Source organism: Hakea prostrata, chromosome 2 (genome assembly GCF_041222555.1).
Source record: "Hakea prostrata isolate BN-2017 chromosome 2, UWA_Hpros_2, whole genome shotgun sequence".
Lineage (NCBI taxonomy): Eukaryota > Viridiplantae > Streptophyta > Magnoliopsida > Proteales > Proteaceae > Hakea > Hakea prostrata.
In genome coordinates, this window is record NC_142601.1 from 23725415 (window position 1) to 23745403 (window position 19989).

The 19989-nt window shown below is 37.7% G+C and overlaps 1 protein-coding gene and 1 non-coding gene across 2 annotated transcripts; one reads left to right on the forward strand and one right to left on the reverse strand.

The window, feature by feature from the left end:
• The first annotated feature begins 6826 nt into the window (after nt 1-6826).
• On the forward strand, nt 6827-8973 carry LOC149024114 (esterase-like). Its single transcript, XM_089142890.1, has 5 exons — nt 6827-7105; nt 7424-7633; nt 7813-7982; nt 8191-8461; nt 8546-8973. The coding sequence occupies exons 1-5, from the start codon at nt 6850-6852 to the stop codon at nt 8809-8811; spliced, it is 1173 nt and encodes a 390-aa protein (XP_088999016.1). The 5' UTR covers nt 6827-6849; the 3' UTR covers nt 8812-8973.
• Nucleotides 8974-14539: 5566 nt separating this feature from the next.
• Nucleotides 14540-14646, reverse strand: LOC149024115 (small nucleolar RNA R71). Its single transcript, XR_016171918.1, has one exon. It is a non-coding gene; the product is annotated as a small nucleolar RNA R71 (small nucleolar RNA).
• Between the last annotated feature and the right edge of the window lie 5343 nt (nt 14647-19989).

The window sequence follows — 19989 nt, forward strand, 5'->3', positions numbered from 1 at the left end:
CTAATCTGGTAGGTCCTTATTTTTTAGGCTTTTTATATTTACTTTTCAATTTTGTGTTATTTTTTAGTTTTTGTTATTACTTTCCAATTTGATGTTATCAATTTTAGGAAGTTCCTACCTCCATTAGGTTTTCATTTATTTACTATCTAATTTGACGTTATCAATTTTAGGAAGTTCTTTTTCTTAACCGAAATTTTGTTTATCTTCTTCTTCTTCTTTTATTTATTTATTTATAATTCAAAATGATAAGAATACAAGCGCAAAATTGGTACTTGATATGATTTTTTTCTAAATGAGGATAGTATTATATTTTCACTTTTTTTAATTCTAAAAGGACAAAATAAATATTAAACATTGAAATGTAACAATCTTTTAACATTGTTAAAATTGAAAAGGACAACATAAATTATATAAAAAGCAGAGACCTTTTAGTAATTAAGCTATAATACAGGAGAACAATAATAATTATCCCAAATATAAAATATAAATACCTAGAAAAAATTTTATGAACCTAAAGATGGATTGAATTTATTCCATTTCCTCGTAGGAATATTCTTGGTACTCTCTTTTTATTTTTTTATTTTATTATTATTATTTTTTGAATGAATATCTTCTTGGTACATTGGTAGCAGCCAAGTGATTCTTCTTTTTTGTTGCAAAAACCTTATCTAACCTTTGGAACTGACAAAGTTATGTTTTTATTATGATAGAGATTGATTGGGAGATTTTATGAAACAAGCTTTATGTGTTGGGTTCCAATTCAAATAGAAATTACCTTTCGAACTTGGGTGCAATTGAAAGTTGCATAGATAATTAGAAGAGATACAAAGACATACAAACATACGAAAGTGACTATTCAACGAACATTTTACCAAATAAAAGAATATTTAAGTAAACAATGCATCTTAAATTTGATACACGACTAATCCATAAAACACATAGCTTGTATTAAAATTCCAAGGAATCTTAAAATAGTTTTGTTTTCATTCCTCACTTCAAAAGGAATGTAAATAATAAAAATTAAAAAATAATAATAATTAATAAAAATATATAAAATAATAATAATAATCCATCGACCACTGTACCAAAACTCGCCCTTCAAATAAATCACTATATAATAATAAATTATAATAAAAAAGTATGAAAATAAGTTCTTAGGTAGTCTATTATCCATGCCTGCATATTGAACTTGAATAGAACTCGTTACCTCTTCTGAGTTTAGAGTCATTTATTTATAATATTGTTTTTAACAAGATATACATTAAAGTGTAAAACCATATAGGTTAATAACAATTTACAAAATGCCAAACTACTCCCTAATACCATCCCTCAAGGTCAAGGGTCCATCTTGGAACTTGAGCTTGGAATGGAGAAAACAAAAACGAGCGGAGGAGAGCCTTGGTAAGAATATTAGCCGATTGATCAGTAGTGGAGATGTAGAGAAAAAAAAGGTCCTTTTTAGCCACTTTGTCACGAAAAATATGGAAATGGACTTCAATATGTTTGGTACGAGCATGAAAAATTGGATTAGCAGATAAATGTGTCACACCCACATTATCACACCAAAGTACCGGTGGAGATGCCGGTATAATACCAAATTTGACCAAAAGAGATTGGATCAAAGTCAACTGAGTCATAGCAAGAGCAAGGGCTGGTTATTCACTTTCGGTACTAGACCTGGCAACCGTTGTTTGTTTACGAGACTGCCATGAGATGAGGTTAGTGCCCATATAGATAAGATAACCTCCTTGGGATTTGTGATCATCAGGGCATTCTGCCCAATCAACATCCGAATAAGCCTCCAAAGAAGTAGAAGTACAAGGAGTAATATGAAGACCAAACAAAATAGTACCCTTCAAATAACGTAAAAGCCTCTTAAGAGCAATCCAATGATCCTCAGTCGGAAATGCCAAGAACTGACAAAACTTATTGACCAAAAAAGACAAGTTAGGTCTAGTGAGAGTCACATATTGAAGTCCACCAATGAGACTCTGATAAAGAGTAGGATCAATAAGCACCTTGCCGCTATTAGTAGAAAAATGTACAGAAGTTGCCATTGGGGTGGAGATAGGCTTCACATCAAGTAAGTTAGCCTTAGTGAGTAAACAAGTAATATACTTTTGTTGAAACAAAAGAATTTCAGTGGGCAATGTAATAAGCTCAATACCCGAAAAATAGCGAGCTTGACCAAGATCCTTTAAAGAAAATTCCAAAGAGAGAGACAACATGAGAGCATCAATAACCTCATACGAAGGTCTTGTGATGAGGATATCATCAACATACACCAACACATAAAGCAAGGTAGTGCCATGATGCCAAATGAATAGTGAAGAATCAGTCTTAGAACCCTCAAAACCTAGTTGGACAAGAAATGTACTAAGGCGCTGGAAATACGCTCTTGGTGCTTGTTTAAGGCCATAAAGTGACCGTTGGAGTTTGCAAACATAAGAGGGGTAGCGTGAGTCCAAATAGCTAGGGGTTGGTGCATATAGACATCCTCATTTAAGATGCCATGTAGGAAGGCATTGTTTACATCAAGTTTACGAACAGGCCAGTGTTAAGAAACAACCAAAGAAAGAATGATGCGAATTGTGGTGGGTTTAACTATAGGGCTAAAAGTTTCATCATAGTCAAACCCATATTCTTGGGTGTAGACTTTTGCAACAAGACGAGCCTTATGACGTTCTATAGTGCCATCAGACTTCCTTTTGATATGAAATAACCACTTGCAACCAATGATATGACGATCCTTAAGAGATGGAGTAAGTACCCATGTATGGTTAGCAAGTAAAGCATTAAATTGGGTATCCATGGCTTGTCTCCAAACAAGAGATTTAGAAGCTTGACTATAACAAGTAGGCTCGATGTCAGTAGATCCATGAGCAAGGGGAAAAGGATAACGACTTGCATAATAACTCTTTGGTGGTTTTAAAATGCGAGTCCCATCTTGAGACCTAGTAATCATGGAATGGGTCCCAATGGGAGCAGCAAATGGTAATGGTGCCAAAAGACCAGCTCTAGGTGGAGCATCAACAGAGGGTACAACAGATCCACTAGGAATCAAAACATGAAAACGACTGTCAACTGAGGCAGCAAATATATCAAAAGATGGATTACAATTAACCACATTAGAATTAAGAAAATTCAAATGTCCATTAACAGTCCCATTAGGTACAACACTTTCCAAAACAGGCTGGCCATGAACCAAAATAGAATCCAAAAGTCCATTAGCATGCTGTCCATTATCTATTTCAGAATTAACATGCTGGTTTTTATCCTTTGCATAAGCAACATGCTGCCCATTATCTCTTGCAGAAGCAATATTAGTAGAAAACAAAACATGCTGCCCAAATTCAAGTTCTGTTTCAGCATTATTAGAAACCAAAACATGCTGCCCAGATTCCAATTCAGATTCAACATTATTAGAAACCAAAACAGGCTGTCTAGAATCCAGTTCAGCTGTAGCATTATTAGAAATCAAAACATGCTGCCCAAGTTCCAGTTCAGATTCAGCATTGTTAGAAGCCAAAACATGCTGCCCATTATCCAATGTAGAATTAACAGTAGTAGATGGAGCATGACACGGTTGAGGAGAACCACAAGAAACAAAAACTCCATTGTGTTTGTGAGATTGCAGCCCATCAGTACAAGCATGAACTAATCCTTGGAAGAAGCAGAGCATATGTGTTGCCCAGATATATGTAAACCATTATGTGAGGGAACTAAAACAGGGGAAGAAAGAGGTTGTCTAACTAATGTCCCACCATTAGAAGAATGCTGATAGAATAGATTAGGTGAAACAAGGCCATTGGAGTGAGGAATGACAAGAGAAGCAGGGGAAGGTGAAGGAAAAAACGATGGAATAACGGAGCGAAAAGGAAAATAAGACTCATAAGAAACAACATGACGAGAGACAATAACCTTGCCAATAGACACATTTAAGTAGTGGTAACCATGGTGTTTTGGACTATAACTAACAAACACAACAATGGCAGACCTATAGTCCATTTTATGTTTATTAAAGGGTCGCAAAAATGGATAACAACAACAACCAAAAACTTTAAGAAAGATATAGTTAGTAACACGATAGGTAACTTTATGAAAAGGAGAATCTAAGTGTAATGCAGCAATGGAAAGCCTATTAATAACAAAAACAACAGTAGAGAAAGCTTCAGCCCAAAATTTTAATGGCATTCCCGAATGAGCTAACATGTAAGACCCATTTAACTATTTGTTGATGCTTTCATTCAACACAACCATTTTGCTCAAATGTGTGTGGACAGGTGAGACGATGGGTAATACCACAAGACCTTAAAAAGGTAGAAAAACTTCTAAATTCTCCCTCCCAATCAGTTGAAAATTAAGAATAGAAGAGGAAAATTGATTCTCAACAAGAGCTTTAAAAATCTAAAAAACCTGTAGAGCATCAAATTTATTGGCTACTGTATACAACCAAGTAAAATGATTAAAAACATAACAAATGAAACATAGAAGTAATGACCCTCATTGGATAAAACAGAGGAAGGTCCCCAAAAATTAGAGAATATTAACTAAAGGGGAGTAGTAGTAAGAGAATCACAACTTTGAAAAGGGAGTTTATGAGATTTCCCAATCTAATAGGAAGAACAAATTGAAACAGACCGAGAACCAACAGAGGGTAAATGAAATTGATGAATGAGCCTACTGATAGTGGGTTTACATGACCAAGCTGTAGATGCCACAAGTCAGGGGAGGCATGAACAGTAGATAATGCTTGCACAGGGTCACATTTCTTCATCATTGGAAGGCTATAAATTCCTTGATTAATGAGGCCGGTGAGAAGGACACGATCCTTGATTTTGCAACCAGAAGCATCAAATTCAAATGATACATCATTATCATTAACAAATTTGTGAACAAAGAGTAGATTATGGGTAACCGAAGGAACATGAAGAATATCGCTAAGCTTGAAATGAGAATCATTAATAGAAATTAATGAATTACTAGTATTCTTTATAGATAGACTTGAACCGTCACCAATCCGAATAGCATCGCTACCAAGATATTCAATTGGATCACTAATAGCATGAAAACCAGGAGTGATGTGGTGCGTAGCACCTGAATCTGGAAACCATATCATAATTTGTTGTCGTCTTACAGAGGCAACATGAGTTTGTGGATGTTGAAAACCAGAAGACCAAGTCTGATTGGATTGTGAGGCTCTAGCAGAAGAAGGATCAGATCCATTACGATAGTAGCAAAATGTTGGCAAATGACCAAAACGATCATAGATATTACAGTACCAAGTAGATTGACCACCGCGAGTTCCTTGATTTCCAAAGCAACCAAAATTTCGACCACCATGAAACCAACAGTTGAAGAAACAACCAAAAGAAGCAGTGTGTGGAGGTTGAGAGGATGCAGAAGACATACTAGGATATAGAGATACTATAGCAGCTTAAGCCAAAATATTAGTAAGATCCTGTAGAGCAGAGGAGATTTGCATTTCTTCACAAACGAGAAGGCCATGGAGATCAACCACCTTAACAAGATTATCTCAAGTAGTAACAGAGGTTATGAAGGCTTGATATTCAGAGCCGAGACCACCAAGAATGTAGAAGACCAAATCAGAATCACAAATAGGCTGTGATGCAAGAGCAAGAGAGTCAGTGATCTTTTTAATCTTCAAAAGATAATTGGACATTGAATCTGCACCTTTCTTGATGGTATGCAGCTGCATCCTGAGTTGCATGATTCGAGTATGTGAAGATGAAGCATAAGTAGATGCTAAGGCATGCCAAACTTCGGCAGAAGATCTCAATACAACAACTTGAGAATGCACACTATCAGTTAACGAAGAAATTAAGCAACCAAGAAAGAACAACTTGATCTTATTTCTGCCACGCAAGATACGCTGGATTCACAACCGGAGATGGTGAAGTCAGATCCAAGAGAGGCTTAGGACAAAGATTCGAACCATCAACGAAACATGTCAGTCCAGTACTAATCGAACAGGGAAGAAGTTGCGATCGCCAGATCAGGTAATTTTCAGATGAAAGTTTAACATTCAGGTAATGGTGAAAATTAGATAGAGAGAATGGAGAAGTGGAAATAGGTGTAGAAGGCAATGGAGGTTCAGAAGAGATGGATTCAGAAGCCATGAGAAAAGCAGCAAGAACAGAGGAAAGCTCGCAAGAATTGGGAAAAACAAGAAATTAGGGCAAGAAACCAAGAGAAGAACCAAGGTTCACAAAAGAACCAAAAAAAAAAAAAAAAAAAAAAAAAACAGACCAATTTTGAGGAGAAAACACGGGATCAGACCAGGCTCATGATACCATATTGAACTTGAATAGAACTCGTTACCTCTTCTGAGATAGAGTCATTTATTTATAATATTGTTTTTAACAAGATATACATCAAAGTGTAAAATCATACAAGTCAATAACAATTCACAAAATACCAAACTATTCCCTAATACTCCAAGAAGATAATGAATTTGATTGATGTCATGAGACTATTAAGGAATCAGATCACCAACAAAAGACTAGAAGCATGATCAAGAAGTGTAGAAAATGACAAAATGTCCATAAAGACTATAGATATTCAACTTCTAGGGCTGAAACATGAAGAAAGATAGATGTGAGTCATGTGACATGATCAGTGACTACAACAAAACGACGAGTGATGATTCAGAAGCGTGAAAAATGGAAAAAGAATTTGTATCATATTGCAGGAATGCCTCCTCATGCATGGGAACTAAACCACGTAAAATGTAAATCTGATCTCCTATATATAGTCTCTCCTTCTCTCTTTCTCAAGCCAAGTACCCTTTAGCTCTGATCTTTCTTTCTTTGTTTTTTCTTCTTCACCATGGAAACTCAGAGAGTTACCCAGTTTCTTATAATTCTGTATTGTTGCACAACAGTACTCATTGTCAATCTCAATCATGGGTTTGCTGCAGAGGTAAGCTGTGAATTTCCAGCCATCTTTAACTTTGGAGACTCTAATTCAGATACAGGAGGATTAGCTGCTGCATTCTTTCCACCTAAGTCACCCTATGGTGAAACCTTCTTCCACACTCCTGCTGGAAGATATTCTGATGGCCGCCTTATCATTGATTTCATAGGTACTAATAATATATATCTAGCAAGCTAATCTCTTCTAGCTTATTTCAAGTTCAATGAATTTTCAAGTACGTGGATACATGTGAGTCATTCAAATGGAATCCACTACATATGGTGGTTTCACTTGGATGTCTCATTTCTGTATGTGTTCATAGAAATTCACATACATGAAGGTCCATCTTTGTTCCTTATTTTCCTTTCATGTCCAATTTATGTCCTATAGTGATGTTACATGATACATGTTTGCATGAATTTTCACTTAAACCTGATTTTCATATTTTGATTTGATTACCATTTGATCAAAATGGGGGTGTTTTCAGCGGCGAGCCTTGGATTGGAATATCTAAGTGCATATCTCAATTCCGTCGGATCGAACTTTACGTACGGTGCAAATTTTGCTACCGCAGCATCAACCATCACACCACAAAACAGAGGATTAAATCAAGGTGGATACAGTCCTTTCTATTTAGGGGTGCAATACTCACAGTTCCAACAATTCATATCTCGATCACAAATCATCAGGAATCAAGGTCCCTAATTCTATCTTCTTATGAGCACTTTCTTTCATAAAAAATATATATAGTATGGAAAATAGAATATTATTAGTACATAGATTATAAGGTCCATGCATCCAGACAGACACAAGGATGAACGAAATGATATCAAGTCCTTAATTTTCATTTTTTTCTTCTTGATTGATATTAAACAGGATACACATACGCAGAGTTATTACCCATGGATAAATACTTCTCTCAAGCATTATATACATTTGATATTGGTCAGAACGATATTGGAGCAGGCATTTTTGGTAATCTATCTATACAAGAAATCAATGCTAGTATCCCTAACATAATCAACCAGTTCTCTATTGATTTTAAGGTAAGCCCACACCAACAAAGAAATTAATAACTGTTACTTGTGGTTGCTTTTTGTTTTTCTTCTATGGATTATTGTTGAAAATTCCATGCCATTATTTCACCATCATGGACATTTTTGAAGGAAAGAAAATGGTTCAATATTGATTGTATATCTTCTAAGTATGTATTTGAAATAACAATAGAAAATTAATCTTGTATATATCATGCAGTCAGTGTATGATGAAGGAGCTAGAACATTTTGGATCCACAACACCGGTCCTATTGGTTGTCTCCCGTATGTCCTTGCTAATTATCCAGTCGAAGGATCGAATTATGATAGTGCTGGCTGTGCAACTCCATATAACAAGCTTGCAGAAAACTACAACCAGCAGCTGAAGGAGCTTGTGATTGAATTGCGAAAGGAACTTACTTCTGCTACAATTACATATGTAGATATATACACAGTTAAATACAATCTCATTAGCCAAGCTAGCAAGTATGGTAAGTCAATTCTCCTATAATGAGACTATAATTTTCCTAACTTCATTAATTCATTTCTGACTAATTAGTGAGCTAAATTTGCAGGATTTGAACAGCCCACTGTAGCTTGTTGTGGTTATGGGATTAATGAGTACAATTACCACACTAATGCAGTATGTGGAGGAACCGTAAACGCCATTAATGGCACCCAAATTGTTGTAGGAGCTTGTGAAAAGCCTGGTGTGCGAGTGAATTGGGACGGTGTTCACTATACAGAGGCAGCTAACAAATGGATATTTGATCAAATCGTCAATGGCAACTTCTCTGATCCACCCGTTCCCTTGAGATTGGCATGCACAAAATTGGCTTAAGAAACTACCCACAGTGATGTTACTTCTATTATTATATATTGTACTATGAGTTGAATCTAATACTTCCAAGGGAGGACAGAACAAAAGAAGCATGTTGTTACCTGGGTTGGAGATGTGAGTTTAAATTACAAAGAGTAAAGGATGTTGTGTGTATGTACATGGAAAAAAAGTTTAAAATATTGATATTAAATATAATATCTGTCAGGTGATTCTAAGAAAGCATGTCTGAACAAGAAAAAGTAAAAGAGGTTTTAAAAAAAAAATTAAAAATTCAGGTATCATATCCTTGTTTTCTTCTCTTTTCCTCGTCCATAGAGCTTCTTGATGTTGCCCTTTACATAAAAAATAAAATAAAATAAAATAATTGAGTTCTAAAAAAAATAAAATTCAGGTATAAAGGTCTCTGTGTCCAATTAACAGTTCTACGAGAGGAGGATACATTTGCTAATTTTGCATATTCGTGGGGGTGTAATGCATTATAGGAATAAATTGAGTTCTAAATCATATGTATTGATGGAACTTGGAAAGCTAATAGTTGTTACAGTGATATGGAGTTAGGGACTTAGGGCCACAAGGTTAGACTAGACCAGGTCAAGTAAGGTAGATTAATCCTCATTCATTGTTATCTTAATTTAAAACAAACCCTACATTTCAGGATGTTAATCTTCCTATTCTGATTGGTGAGGCTCTTGCTATGAGGGAAGGATTGGAAGCTTATAGACTCAGAGGTTGGTAGTATTAAGAAAGGTAAACATAATATTTCAATTCCTTATGTGAGATGTACAGTCTAGGTAATATTTATAGATTACAATCCCATATCAAACCTATCATCATGACTGTACACTTGTCTCTATCTCTATATCCCCCCTCAAACTAGGCCGGGAAAACATACTAGTTTGCTACATAAAATCTGAAATTCTCGAGGTAGAGGTTTAGTGAAAATTTTAGCTAATTGACGATGAGTAGATACATAACGAGTAATCAAATGCCCGAGTGCCACCTTCTCTCGAACAAAGTGATCCAATTCAATATGCTTTGTGCGTGTATGAAATACAGGATTAATTGTCATATGAAGAGCACTCATATTGTCACAATATAAAATTTTGCTGGAGAGGACTGAGGAATGCCAATATCTTGAAGAAGAAAACTAAGCCAAGTCAACTCAGCTGTTGCCGAAGCCATAGCCCGATATTCAGTCTCGGTACTAGATCTAGAAACCATAGGCTGTTTCTTAGCACTTCAGGAGATGCAATTGCTACCTAGAAATGTGCAATAACCAGTTGTGGATCATCGAGTAGTGGGACAGCCAGCCTAATCTGCATCAGCAAACCCATAGAGCTGAAAGGAACTATGATGATAAATCTGAAGACCAAATCAATAGTGCCTTTAACATAACACAAGACACGATTAAGAAGTGAAAAATCACTCATAGTAGGTCGATGCATTGCTTGGCAAATTGAATTTACAGCATAAGAGATCTCCAGCCGTGTCATAGTCAAATATTGAAGGCTCCCAACCAAACTGCGAAAATTTTTGACATCGGGATAAGGAGTAGAATCGACAACAGTAGAAGAAGTGTGAGACACAATTGGTGTGGGCATGGGCTTTACATCTTCCAAAGAAGCCCGATGTAGTAAATCTCTTGCATATTTAGATTGAGAAAGAAAAAGTCCAGATGATGTAGTAGCCACTTCAATCCCAAGAAAGTAATGTAAAGAGCCCAAATCTTTCATAGCAAAAGGTGTACTAAGTCGGGAGATGAAATCCATCATAAATCCCATATCATTCCCAGTCAAAACTATGTCATCGACGTAGAGAAGAAGCAACAAAACCTTCCCATTAGCCCGATAGATAAACAATGAACTATCAAAAGGCGAACAAACAAAACCAAACTCAAGAAGAAATGTGCTAAAAAAATCAAACCACGCTCTTGGAGCCTGACGTAGCCCATACAACAAATGGTGTAATTTACAAACTGCATGAGGCTTACCTGAGTCCACAAATCCAAGTGGCTGGGTTATATAAACAGATGTGGTCAAGAAACCATGAAGAAATGTGTTCTTGACATCTAATTGTCGAATTGACCATCTCATCATAGTTGCAATGCTTAAAACAAGCCGAACAGAACCAGGTTTTATCACAGGACTGAAGGTTTCAAAGAAATCTACCCCTTCTTGTTGGGTAAAACCCCTTGCAACTAATCGGGCTTTTAGTCTTTCAAGAGACCCATCAGCCTTGAGTTTGGACTTAAAAATCCATATACAGCTAACCACATTCATTTGAGTAGTACGAGGAACTAAAGTCCAGGTCTTATTCTGATCCAAAGCACTCATTTCATCTTTCATAGCTAAAAACCATCCAGAATCAGCTAATGCCTCTTTGATTGTACGAGGCTCACGTGGAATACTAACAACAGCAAGAGCATATTTTGGATTACGCTTTATAATTCCAGCTCAAAATTGGGTAACCATTGAATGAGATGGAACAATATGTGGTTGGGCTAAATCTGAGGAAGAAGCATATGGCTGCTGGGCTGGGCTATGATCAATGGATTGAACTACAATAGAAGGATTAAATATAGCAAGCTCATGTGAATTAGACCCATGCTAAATAGCTGTTGAACATCCATATATGTGAATTAGCTTCATTAGGAGCAGAAAACATACTAGATTCAAAATTCGGTGGCCCATTTGAAGTATTATGCATAGAAGCTATTATGCCCAAAACAGAATTAGGTGTAACACCCACAGGAGCAGAAATCTATACAGGTAGAGACAACCGATGCTGAAGAAGACGCTGGAACCATGACATTCATATCATCAAACCATGGTTTTATAGGTACAGAATCATCAGCACTACCCGCAACAATTACCACATCATTTCTAGAAGCAAGAGAATCATCTTTATAAGAAACCCATCCACCAAAATCACTAATATGTAACTCAGGTTTACCAGAAAATGCAGAATTTGTAGTAGAGTTGAATGGAAAAGAATCTACATCAAAAACACTCCTTGAAATGTAAACTTTATCAGTAGCACGATGGTAACACCGGTAGCCTTTATGCTTGTCACTATATCCCAAAAATACACACAACATAGACCGAGGATCAAATTTATTCTTGGCATAAGGTCTCAAATACGGAAAGCAAGCAGATCCAAAAACTCTTAAAGTAGAGTTCTGTGGTTCTTGATCAAAAAGAAACTTTAAAGGAGTCTTCATACCAAGCATTTGTGAAGGTAGACGATTAATCAAAAACACTGCAGTCAAAAATGCTTCAACCCATAAACATAAAGGAACAGAAGCATGAAACAACATTGCTAATCCCAATTCAACCAAGTGCCTATGTTTTCTCTCTACAATGCTATTCTGAGTAGGAGTACCTCTACAAGACACATGATGAATAATGCCACTGCTAGCTAAAAATTTCTGAAACATCCCAAGACAAAATTCACAACCTCCATCAGTCTGAAAAACTTTAATTTTCAAGCTAAACTGTGTCTCTACCATGACTTTAAATTGAAGAAAGCAATCAAAAAATTCAGACTTATGCCAAAGAGGGAACAACCAGGTATAGCGTGAAAAGTCATCAACAAACAGAGCATAATAGCAAAATTTCTGAACACTAGATACTGGTGCCTTACCCCACAAATCACAATATACTCTGTCAAGATCGAGGAGCAAGAGATCTAGTGAAAGAACTAACAAAGCGAAGTTGAGCATTTTTACTCATTTGACAACTGCTACAAAGATGCCGAGATTTACAACTCACACGAATCAAACTATTGATAAGCATGCATTTACCATTATTTATTTGATTTAATTCCCCATACTTATTTAAGTAAAGAGAGCTAATTGAGTATTTTTGTGTATTTTCAGGAATAAGGAGATTTTGGATATTAGAGATAATATGGAGTAAAGTTGGCAAATATATTAGATATTGGTGGATTTTAAATCATGGCATTCAATCTTGCTGCTCAATAAATCATGAAAAATGAGATCTTAGCCAAATTGGAAATAGGTGGAGGTCTAAGGAACAAAATTGGTAATAAATCTGAAAATCGGGTAAACAGACCTACCTTCAGTATTTTGGGTATATCTCTCTTGTATGAGCTAGGATTTCGATAATTCAAGATGCTAAGGAACGATATTGAAAATATCTACAACTTTCCAGTTTTGAGTTTTTCCAAATTCAGAAAGAATAAAGGTCAAATTGACGGGTAAAGAGAGGGGATTCATTGTGTGCGGGAGACATAAAAGAGAAGCCAACCACAGAGAAGGAGAAGACGGCGAACGCGGCTCTCATCTCTCTCATTGCTGAAGAAGAAGACTACATCTCTCTCTCTCTCTCTCCCCCTATGTTTCATCTTTATTTTTCTTATGTACTTTGTGATAATGAGTAGCTAGTTCCTTTTCTTTGGGATGTAGATGAACCATGTTTATTTCATTAATTTGATTGTTCTATATTTTCTAGTTGATTGTGTTTGAGTTTGGCCAAAGATGTTCTATAGCTCAGCGAACTAAGCGTGCCAAGCTTCCGTGAAGGACGATAGTCTTGCGAAGATAGGGCATATCTAGGAAGACCATCCCTAATTTTCTTTGAAGTGTAGAGTTATATTGGTTAAAGAAAAGCATTGGGATTCGAAATCCCAAAGATCTTCACATATTCATAGTTTAAGTTCTTGCATTAATTAATAGATTTAGTTTAAATTTAGTTTTGTGAAATTCAATCTTAGTAACTTAGCCTTTTAGTTCCCCATAGTTCGACCCCGTACTTTCTGCTTGCTAGATTAGTATAGGATTTTATTTTTGATTGGTTAGCGACACGATCAAATTTTGGCACCATTGCCGGGGAACCAAAGCATGGTTGCTAGGATTGATTTTTGTCAGTTAGGCATAATTTTTAGAGTAATTTTAGTGTTTTTAATTTTTAATTTTTCTTTGCTTATTTAACTAATCTCTTTTCCTTTTGTTTTGTAGGTAACTGCAAAAGTAGCGATTCGATAATTAGTTTAGGTTGTTATCTTTTCTTTCTTAGATATAATTGTATTTAGGACTTTTCAATTGTAATATTTGCATTAGATTGGGTTGTTTAGGTTAATTTTTAAAAAATCCCCATCCCTCAGATCCCACATGTGTAACTTTTGTTCGAAAGATCACGTGGATTGCACTTCAGGTACATCCTAAACTCTCCCTTTTGCTATAGTTATTTTCTTTTAATTTTACTTATTTAGCTTCTTTTTTTTATTCTTCTGTGTGTATGCATGGTCGTCGATCCCTAAACCCTGAGTTGACTCCACTTGACTTAGAGTTAGAAGAGACTTTGGCCAACCTTAGAAGGCAAAGAACCATGGAAAACTATGAGCCTCAATGAGGCCCTTCAGTGAGCATTTTATTCCTACGATATATACTCCAGTTTCTTGTATTAAGTTGCCTAACATAGAGGCAGCTCAATATGAGATCAAATCTAGTGTGATTCAAATGCTACCATCTTTTTATGGACATGCCAATGAAGAGCCTTATAAGCACTTAGATGAGTCTTTAGAGGTGTCTTCCACGGTTAAAATTCAAAACCTCTTAGTTGATGCTTTAAGGTTACTTCTTTTCCCATTCTCGCTTAAAGATAAAGCTAAGCATTGGCTTCAGTTTTTGGACAATGTTAAAATTTCCACTTGGGTAGAAATGCAACAGGAGTTCCTTAAAAAGTTCTTCCCCATTAGCCGTACCAACAGCATTAGGAGAGCGATAATGAGTTTCTCCCAACAAGAAGGAGAACAATTTCATGAGGCCTGGGAAAGACTAAAAGAATTACTTAGAAAGTGCCCCCACCATGCTATTCCTAAATGGCAATTGGTTCAATGCTTTTATGATGGCCTTAAAGACCGTTATAGGCAAATGGTTGATTCTTCCTGTGGTGGAACTTTCATGCACAAGAATGAGAATGAGGCATGGGAACTTTTTGAGATCCTTAGTGAAAACTCCCAACACCATGCTTCAGCAGCTAGGATTGAGATTCCATCCATTGGGCAACCAAAGAGGAGCGGTCTCTATGAGATCAATCCTACCGTTGAGATGAGTGCTAAGGTTGACTTGCTATCTAAGAAATTGGATTATCTCTTGTCATTAGGACAACAAACCCCATCTCCACTTCTTACAAGTTCCTCTCCACCTAATCAGATTGAAGCATGTGCTTTATGTTCTAGCATATCCCATCATGTCAGTGAGTGCTATTTGGCTACACAATACTCTGAGTTTGTTAGGGAGCATGCACATTTGGCCCAAGGAGTCTCTAAATTGGGTAATGATCCATATTCCAATACCTACAACCCAGGATGTCAAAACCACCCCAATTTTTCATGGCGAAACTCAATGCCCAATCCCTCTAATGAAATACCTTATAGGCCACTTCCATTTAATATGCAACAAAATGCCTATAGGAATGAGCTACCATCATCTCCACAACCCTCACATAATTCATCATTTGAGGATAAGGTACTAAAGGCGCTTAGTGGACTAGAGCAAAACACTCAATTGTTACATTCTCATTTTCAATCCATTAACAAATTGGAAACCCAACTTGGTCAACTAGTTGATGCCATCAGTAGGAGAGAGGTTGGCCAGTTACCTAGTCAACCTATAGGTAACTCTAATCATCAAATTGGGTTTAGGAAAGAACAAGTCCAAGCAATCTCTGTTGTGACATGCAGTGGGAAAGAATATTATGCACCTTCGCCTACTCCTAAGCCATTGCCCATTGATCTTGAGAGTCGAGAAGAGGTTGATTTGACCCATGAGACTGGCATTCATGCACACAAGCCTAGTAAAGAAACACCACCTGTGAGTATTCCCCATCAAATTCCTTGTAAGGGGTTGCAAATTCTGATTGTAGAGGGTCCTATTCCTAAATCTTACACTCCCAAAGCCCCCTTCCCTGAAGCTCTTGAGTCCTCAATTCCAGATTTAGAAAGAATGAATCATTAAGCCCAAATAGGGTGAAGAGTGCTTTGGAATTAACTTTATTGATGAGGTGGTGGTTGATTATATTCCAAACATGCTTATTGATGATCCCTTACAATATTACTTGCCATTTGCGGAATCTAACCTAAATATTGAGGAAGTCAACACATTGTTGGACTCTTCCACTTCTTTGGGGCATTCACCATTCACATTTAGATTTGAGCTTCCACCTCCATTGGTTGCATCTCAGTGAGTCTGGCTGAAGACACTAAACTTAGCGCTTAATGGGAGGCAACCCATTTGTATAGATGTTATTTCTTGTTCTTTTTCTTCTCTTTTCTTTGTTTGTTGTTAGGTTTTACTGTTGCGTGCTCTATCATGATTTCAAACATCGGGTAAACTCTTTCCTCTATTTGCTTCTATCATTTTTTTATATATCTTGCATGCACTGAGGTCATTGCATAATTTAAGTGTGTGTGTGGGGGGGGGGGGTGTCAACTCGAGTAAGACTTGTTGATAGTTGGTAGAGCATTGTCACAAAGATAAAAAGTGCCCAATTTTTTCTGGCTTTGGTAAGATAGATGTTTTAATTCCTTGCTTAGATACAAAACGAGAGTTTAAGTGTTATAGAAATCCCATCTGATGTAATGAACACCCTCTTGAGAGAATAGTAATGGGTTTTACATTTTGAGACCGAGGTTGAATCGGAAAATAGGAACTCCAGGTAGTACAAAAGGTTTGGCCATCTAGTTATCTTGTATTGCCTTGTGCTTATGGTGGCAAGTTGAGACGATTTTAGACTATTTAAATGTGAAGTGAATTGAAGTATAATGTGAAAAAAAAAAAATGAAAAAAAAATGCTGAAGTTTAAAGGTTACACCTCCTTCTTAGTAACCGGGTCTCGGTGTCACAACATCGTGCTTCGCGTCAAACAGTTGGGGTGTCTTTGGTCCAGTCTTGGCCTGTAGCCTAGTTGGCTTGAGTAAGTAAGTTCGAAGGGTATTCTACACCTAGTCCCTTAAGGCCATCTGGCTTGAGAGCAGCTGACCCAACACTCGTTACATAGGCCATCTAGAAAGCTTAAGAGGCAAGACATTGCACGGACTAGAACTATGACCATTAAAGAAAGAAGTGAATTAATGTGCTTATAAAGGTGAAATGTCTAAGAAGGTCAATATTGCTTAGATCTTGAGTTCTTGGTATTATTTGGTATCTAGTTTAGTCTTATCTGAGGGTGAACTGGTAGACTGAAGATAAGAAGAGACTTCTCGATTGAATTGTTTGCCTAGAGCTAGACTCAAGAGAGGGTGTAAAGAGCTTAAGTGTGGGGGTGCCTATATTACCTTCAATCTTTAATGGAGTGTCTTTGTCTTGGAATCTATCTTTCTACTCTTACTACTGCCAGAATAATTAGAAGAGCACTTAAGAATTTTGTGTGTATATTCTCTGCAAACACTCACGAGACACAACTCGTCCACTAGGGTAACTTAGGGGTTTAAAGGCTTGTTGCACATGCTAAGTGCAACCGTGATTCCTACGAAAGTGAGTTAGGTTTTTCTTTCTTTATTTTCTGTATTACTTTTATTGTCTTGTTTTGCTTGAGGACTAGCAAACACTCAAGTGTGGGGGTATTTGATAAGCATGCATTTACCATTATTTGTTTGATTTAATTCCCCATACTTATTTAAGTAAAGAGAGCTAATTGAGTATTTTTGTGTATTTTTCAGGAATAAGAAGATTTTGGATATTAGAGATAATATGGAGTAAAGTTGGTAAATATATTAGATATTGGTGGATTTTAAATCATGGCATTCAATCTTGCTGCTCAATAAATCATGAAAAGTGAGATCTTAGCCAAATTGGAAATAGGTGGAGGTCTAAGGAACAAAATTGGTAATAAATCTGAAAATCGGGTAAACAGACATACCTTTAGTATTTTGGGTATATCTCTCTTGTATGAGCTAGGATTTCGATGATTCAAGATGCGTTGGAACGATATTGAAAATATCTACAACTTTCCAGTTTCGAGTTTTTCCAAATTCCGAAAGAATAAAGGTCAAATTGACGGGTAAAGAGAGGGGATTCATTGTGTGCGGGAGACATAAAAGAGAACCCAACCACAGAGAAGGAGAAGAGGGCGAATGCAGCTCTCATCTCTCTCTGATATGGAGAGTTTATGATCTGACCGGGTTCATACCTGGTCCGACCCTCGACCCCGGTCGAGACGGAGAAAACCGAATCGCTCCCGAGCGAACCGGATCCGGAAGATGGCTTGCTGAAGAAGAAAGCTTATTCGGCTGCAAGCGTGCCCTAATCTTACTTATGGATTAGGGTAATCACCCTGATGACAGCAGACTCAAACTGACGGCTGCGGATAATCATCATCAAAGGGATAACTATTGCATAACCTAACGGTTATCTCAGGAGTCCTCTACTAGCCCAAACTAGTAGAAGTCTATCGCTCAACGGATCTTATTGATAAGATCCAACGACTACCCGAAGAAGGCTCAAGTGCATCCAACGAAGGAGATTCGAAGGTACACTCTATATAAACCTCACTACCATACAAGGTGAGAGACGGATCAATTGATCAAAAAGAATACTATCTGAGACTCAAGTTCGGATACATACTGATAGATCCAAACTATCAGCGTCCTGCTATCTAGATCACCTTTCCCGTTTCTTCATTCATTAGCTCGTGCTTCTAGCGAGCCGTTTGTGATTAAGTTCATCAAGCGACTTAGCCTTCGGAGGTGGACTCCCGACCCCAGCCGGTCGGGCCACATCCGACGCTTTCGTTTTGCGGGACATCACGTGGAGATCCAAGGGCTGAGCAGATTTTGGACGCATCATTTGCGCCGCCGTCTGTGGGAAAGACTTGAAAAAGCCATGGTGACTAGATCGGCAGCCGCAGCAGCCGCTGCACAACGCAATTCCGGTGTTCAGATACCTGGGGTGAATAATCCAGATATTCCCCAGGAAAGCCAAAATCCTATCGAGGTGGATAATGGCCAGGGAGGACGTAATCTTCCTCCTGATACAATCCAAGATCAATTGGATCAGGTAAAGATTCAACTCTTGGAGGTGAGCCAAGCACTCCGCGTGCTCACCAGACGGGTGGTTTTACCACAAGAACCTGATCAACACGATTCAGGGAGACGTGCATTGCCATGTGATCAAATACCACGTGACCAAAGAATGGCTGAAGACCGGAATGTTGATCAGAATTTCCATGAAGGAGACCGAGGACTTCGGAGGATTGATGATCAACCAAGGCGAGGCGATCGGTTCGACAGACCGCAAGAGAGTACAACTGATTCAAATACAAGGTTGGATACGGGGTAAGAACTCACTCCCACCTTTATCGGAAGAACCGTTCGTGATGATCGAGCGATTCGTGACGAGAGAAACGTTCGTGAAGGACGGGCTGTTCGTGATGATCGAGTAGCACGTGATGATCGTGTTAATCGAGGTCGTGATCGTATTGGTGAAGATCACCCGACCCAGATTGGTCAAGAATTGGCCAACATCAATGAGAAGTTAGGGCAATTGGCTAAGGGAAGAATAACTGAGGATATTTACTGAGTCATTCGGAAGACTCCTTTTGCTGAGCCAATTGTGGGATATCGGTTTCCCCATAACTTTCGTTTGCCTACCTTCTCAACATTCGATGGCTCCGGAGATCCAACAGCTCACATCGGTTATTACCAACAGACCATGGCGATTTCAGGTAATTACGATGAAATTTTATGCGGGGTTTTCGGTTCATCTCTAACTGGAGCGGCACAAAAGTGGTTTTCTAACCTCCCCTCGGGAAGGATCGTAAACTTTGACGAATTGGCGCGCCAATTCATAGGGCGATTCCGGAGTGGGATACGAGGTCAAGAAAACGGAAGAAACCTTGTTTCTTGTCAAATAAGGAAAGAACGAACCGATCGGAGAGTTTCGAAAAGATTCAACAAAGTGACGATGGAGATAGAAAACTTGGATGAACAAGTAGCCGAACCGCTCTATTCACGGGACTCACAAATCGGAAACTCCTGGAGTTATTACTACGGGATATACCCACGACTTATGCTTTGAGTTGGTACGAGAGATGCCGAAGCGGGCTGAAGTCATGGAGATTCTAGATGCGCGCCAAGGAGATAATAAAGTCTCCAATAAGGAACAAAAGGCTCTGAGCGAAGCGAAGCCAAAGAAGAATGTTCACGATCGGGTTGGAA

What these genes read in the sequence shown, in the direction of transcription:
- LOC149024114 (XM_089142890.1), top strand. Translation starts at nt 6,850, where the DNA reads ATGGAAACTCAGAGAGTTACCCAGTTTCTTATAATTCTGTATTGTTGC. An exon ending in CCTTATCATTGATTTCATAG is followed by an intron (nt 7,106 to 7,423) that starts GTACTAATAATA and finishes GGGTGTTTTCAG; the next exon opens with CGGCGAGCCTTGGATTGGAA. An exon ending in AGTTCTCTATTGATTTTAAG is followed by an intron (nt 7,983 to 8,190) that starts GTAAGCCCACAC and finishes TATATCATGCAG; the next exon opens with TCAGTGTATGATGAAGGAGC.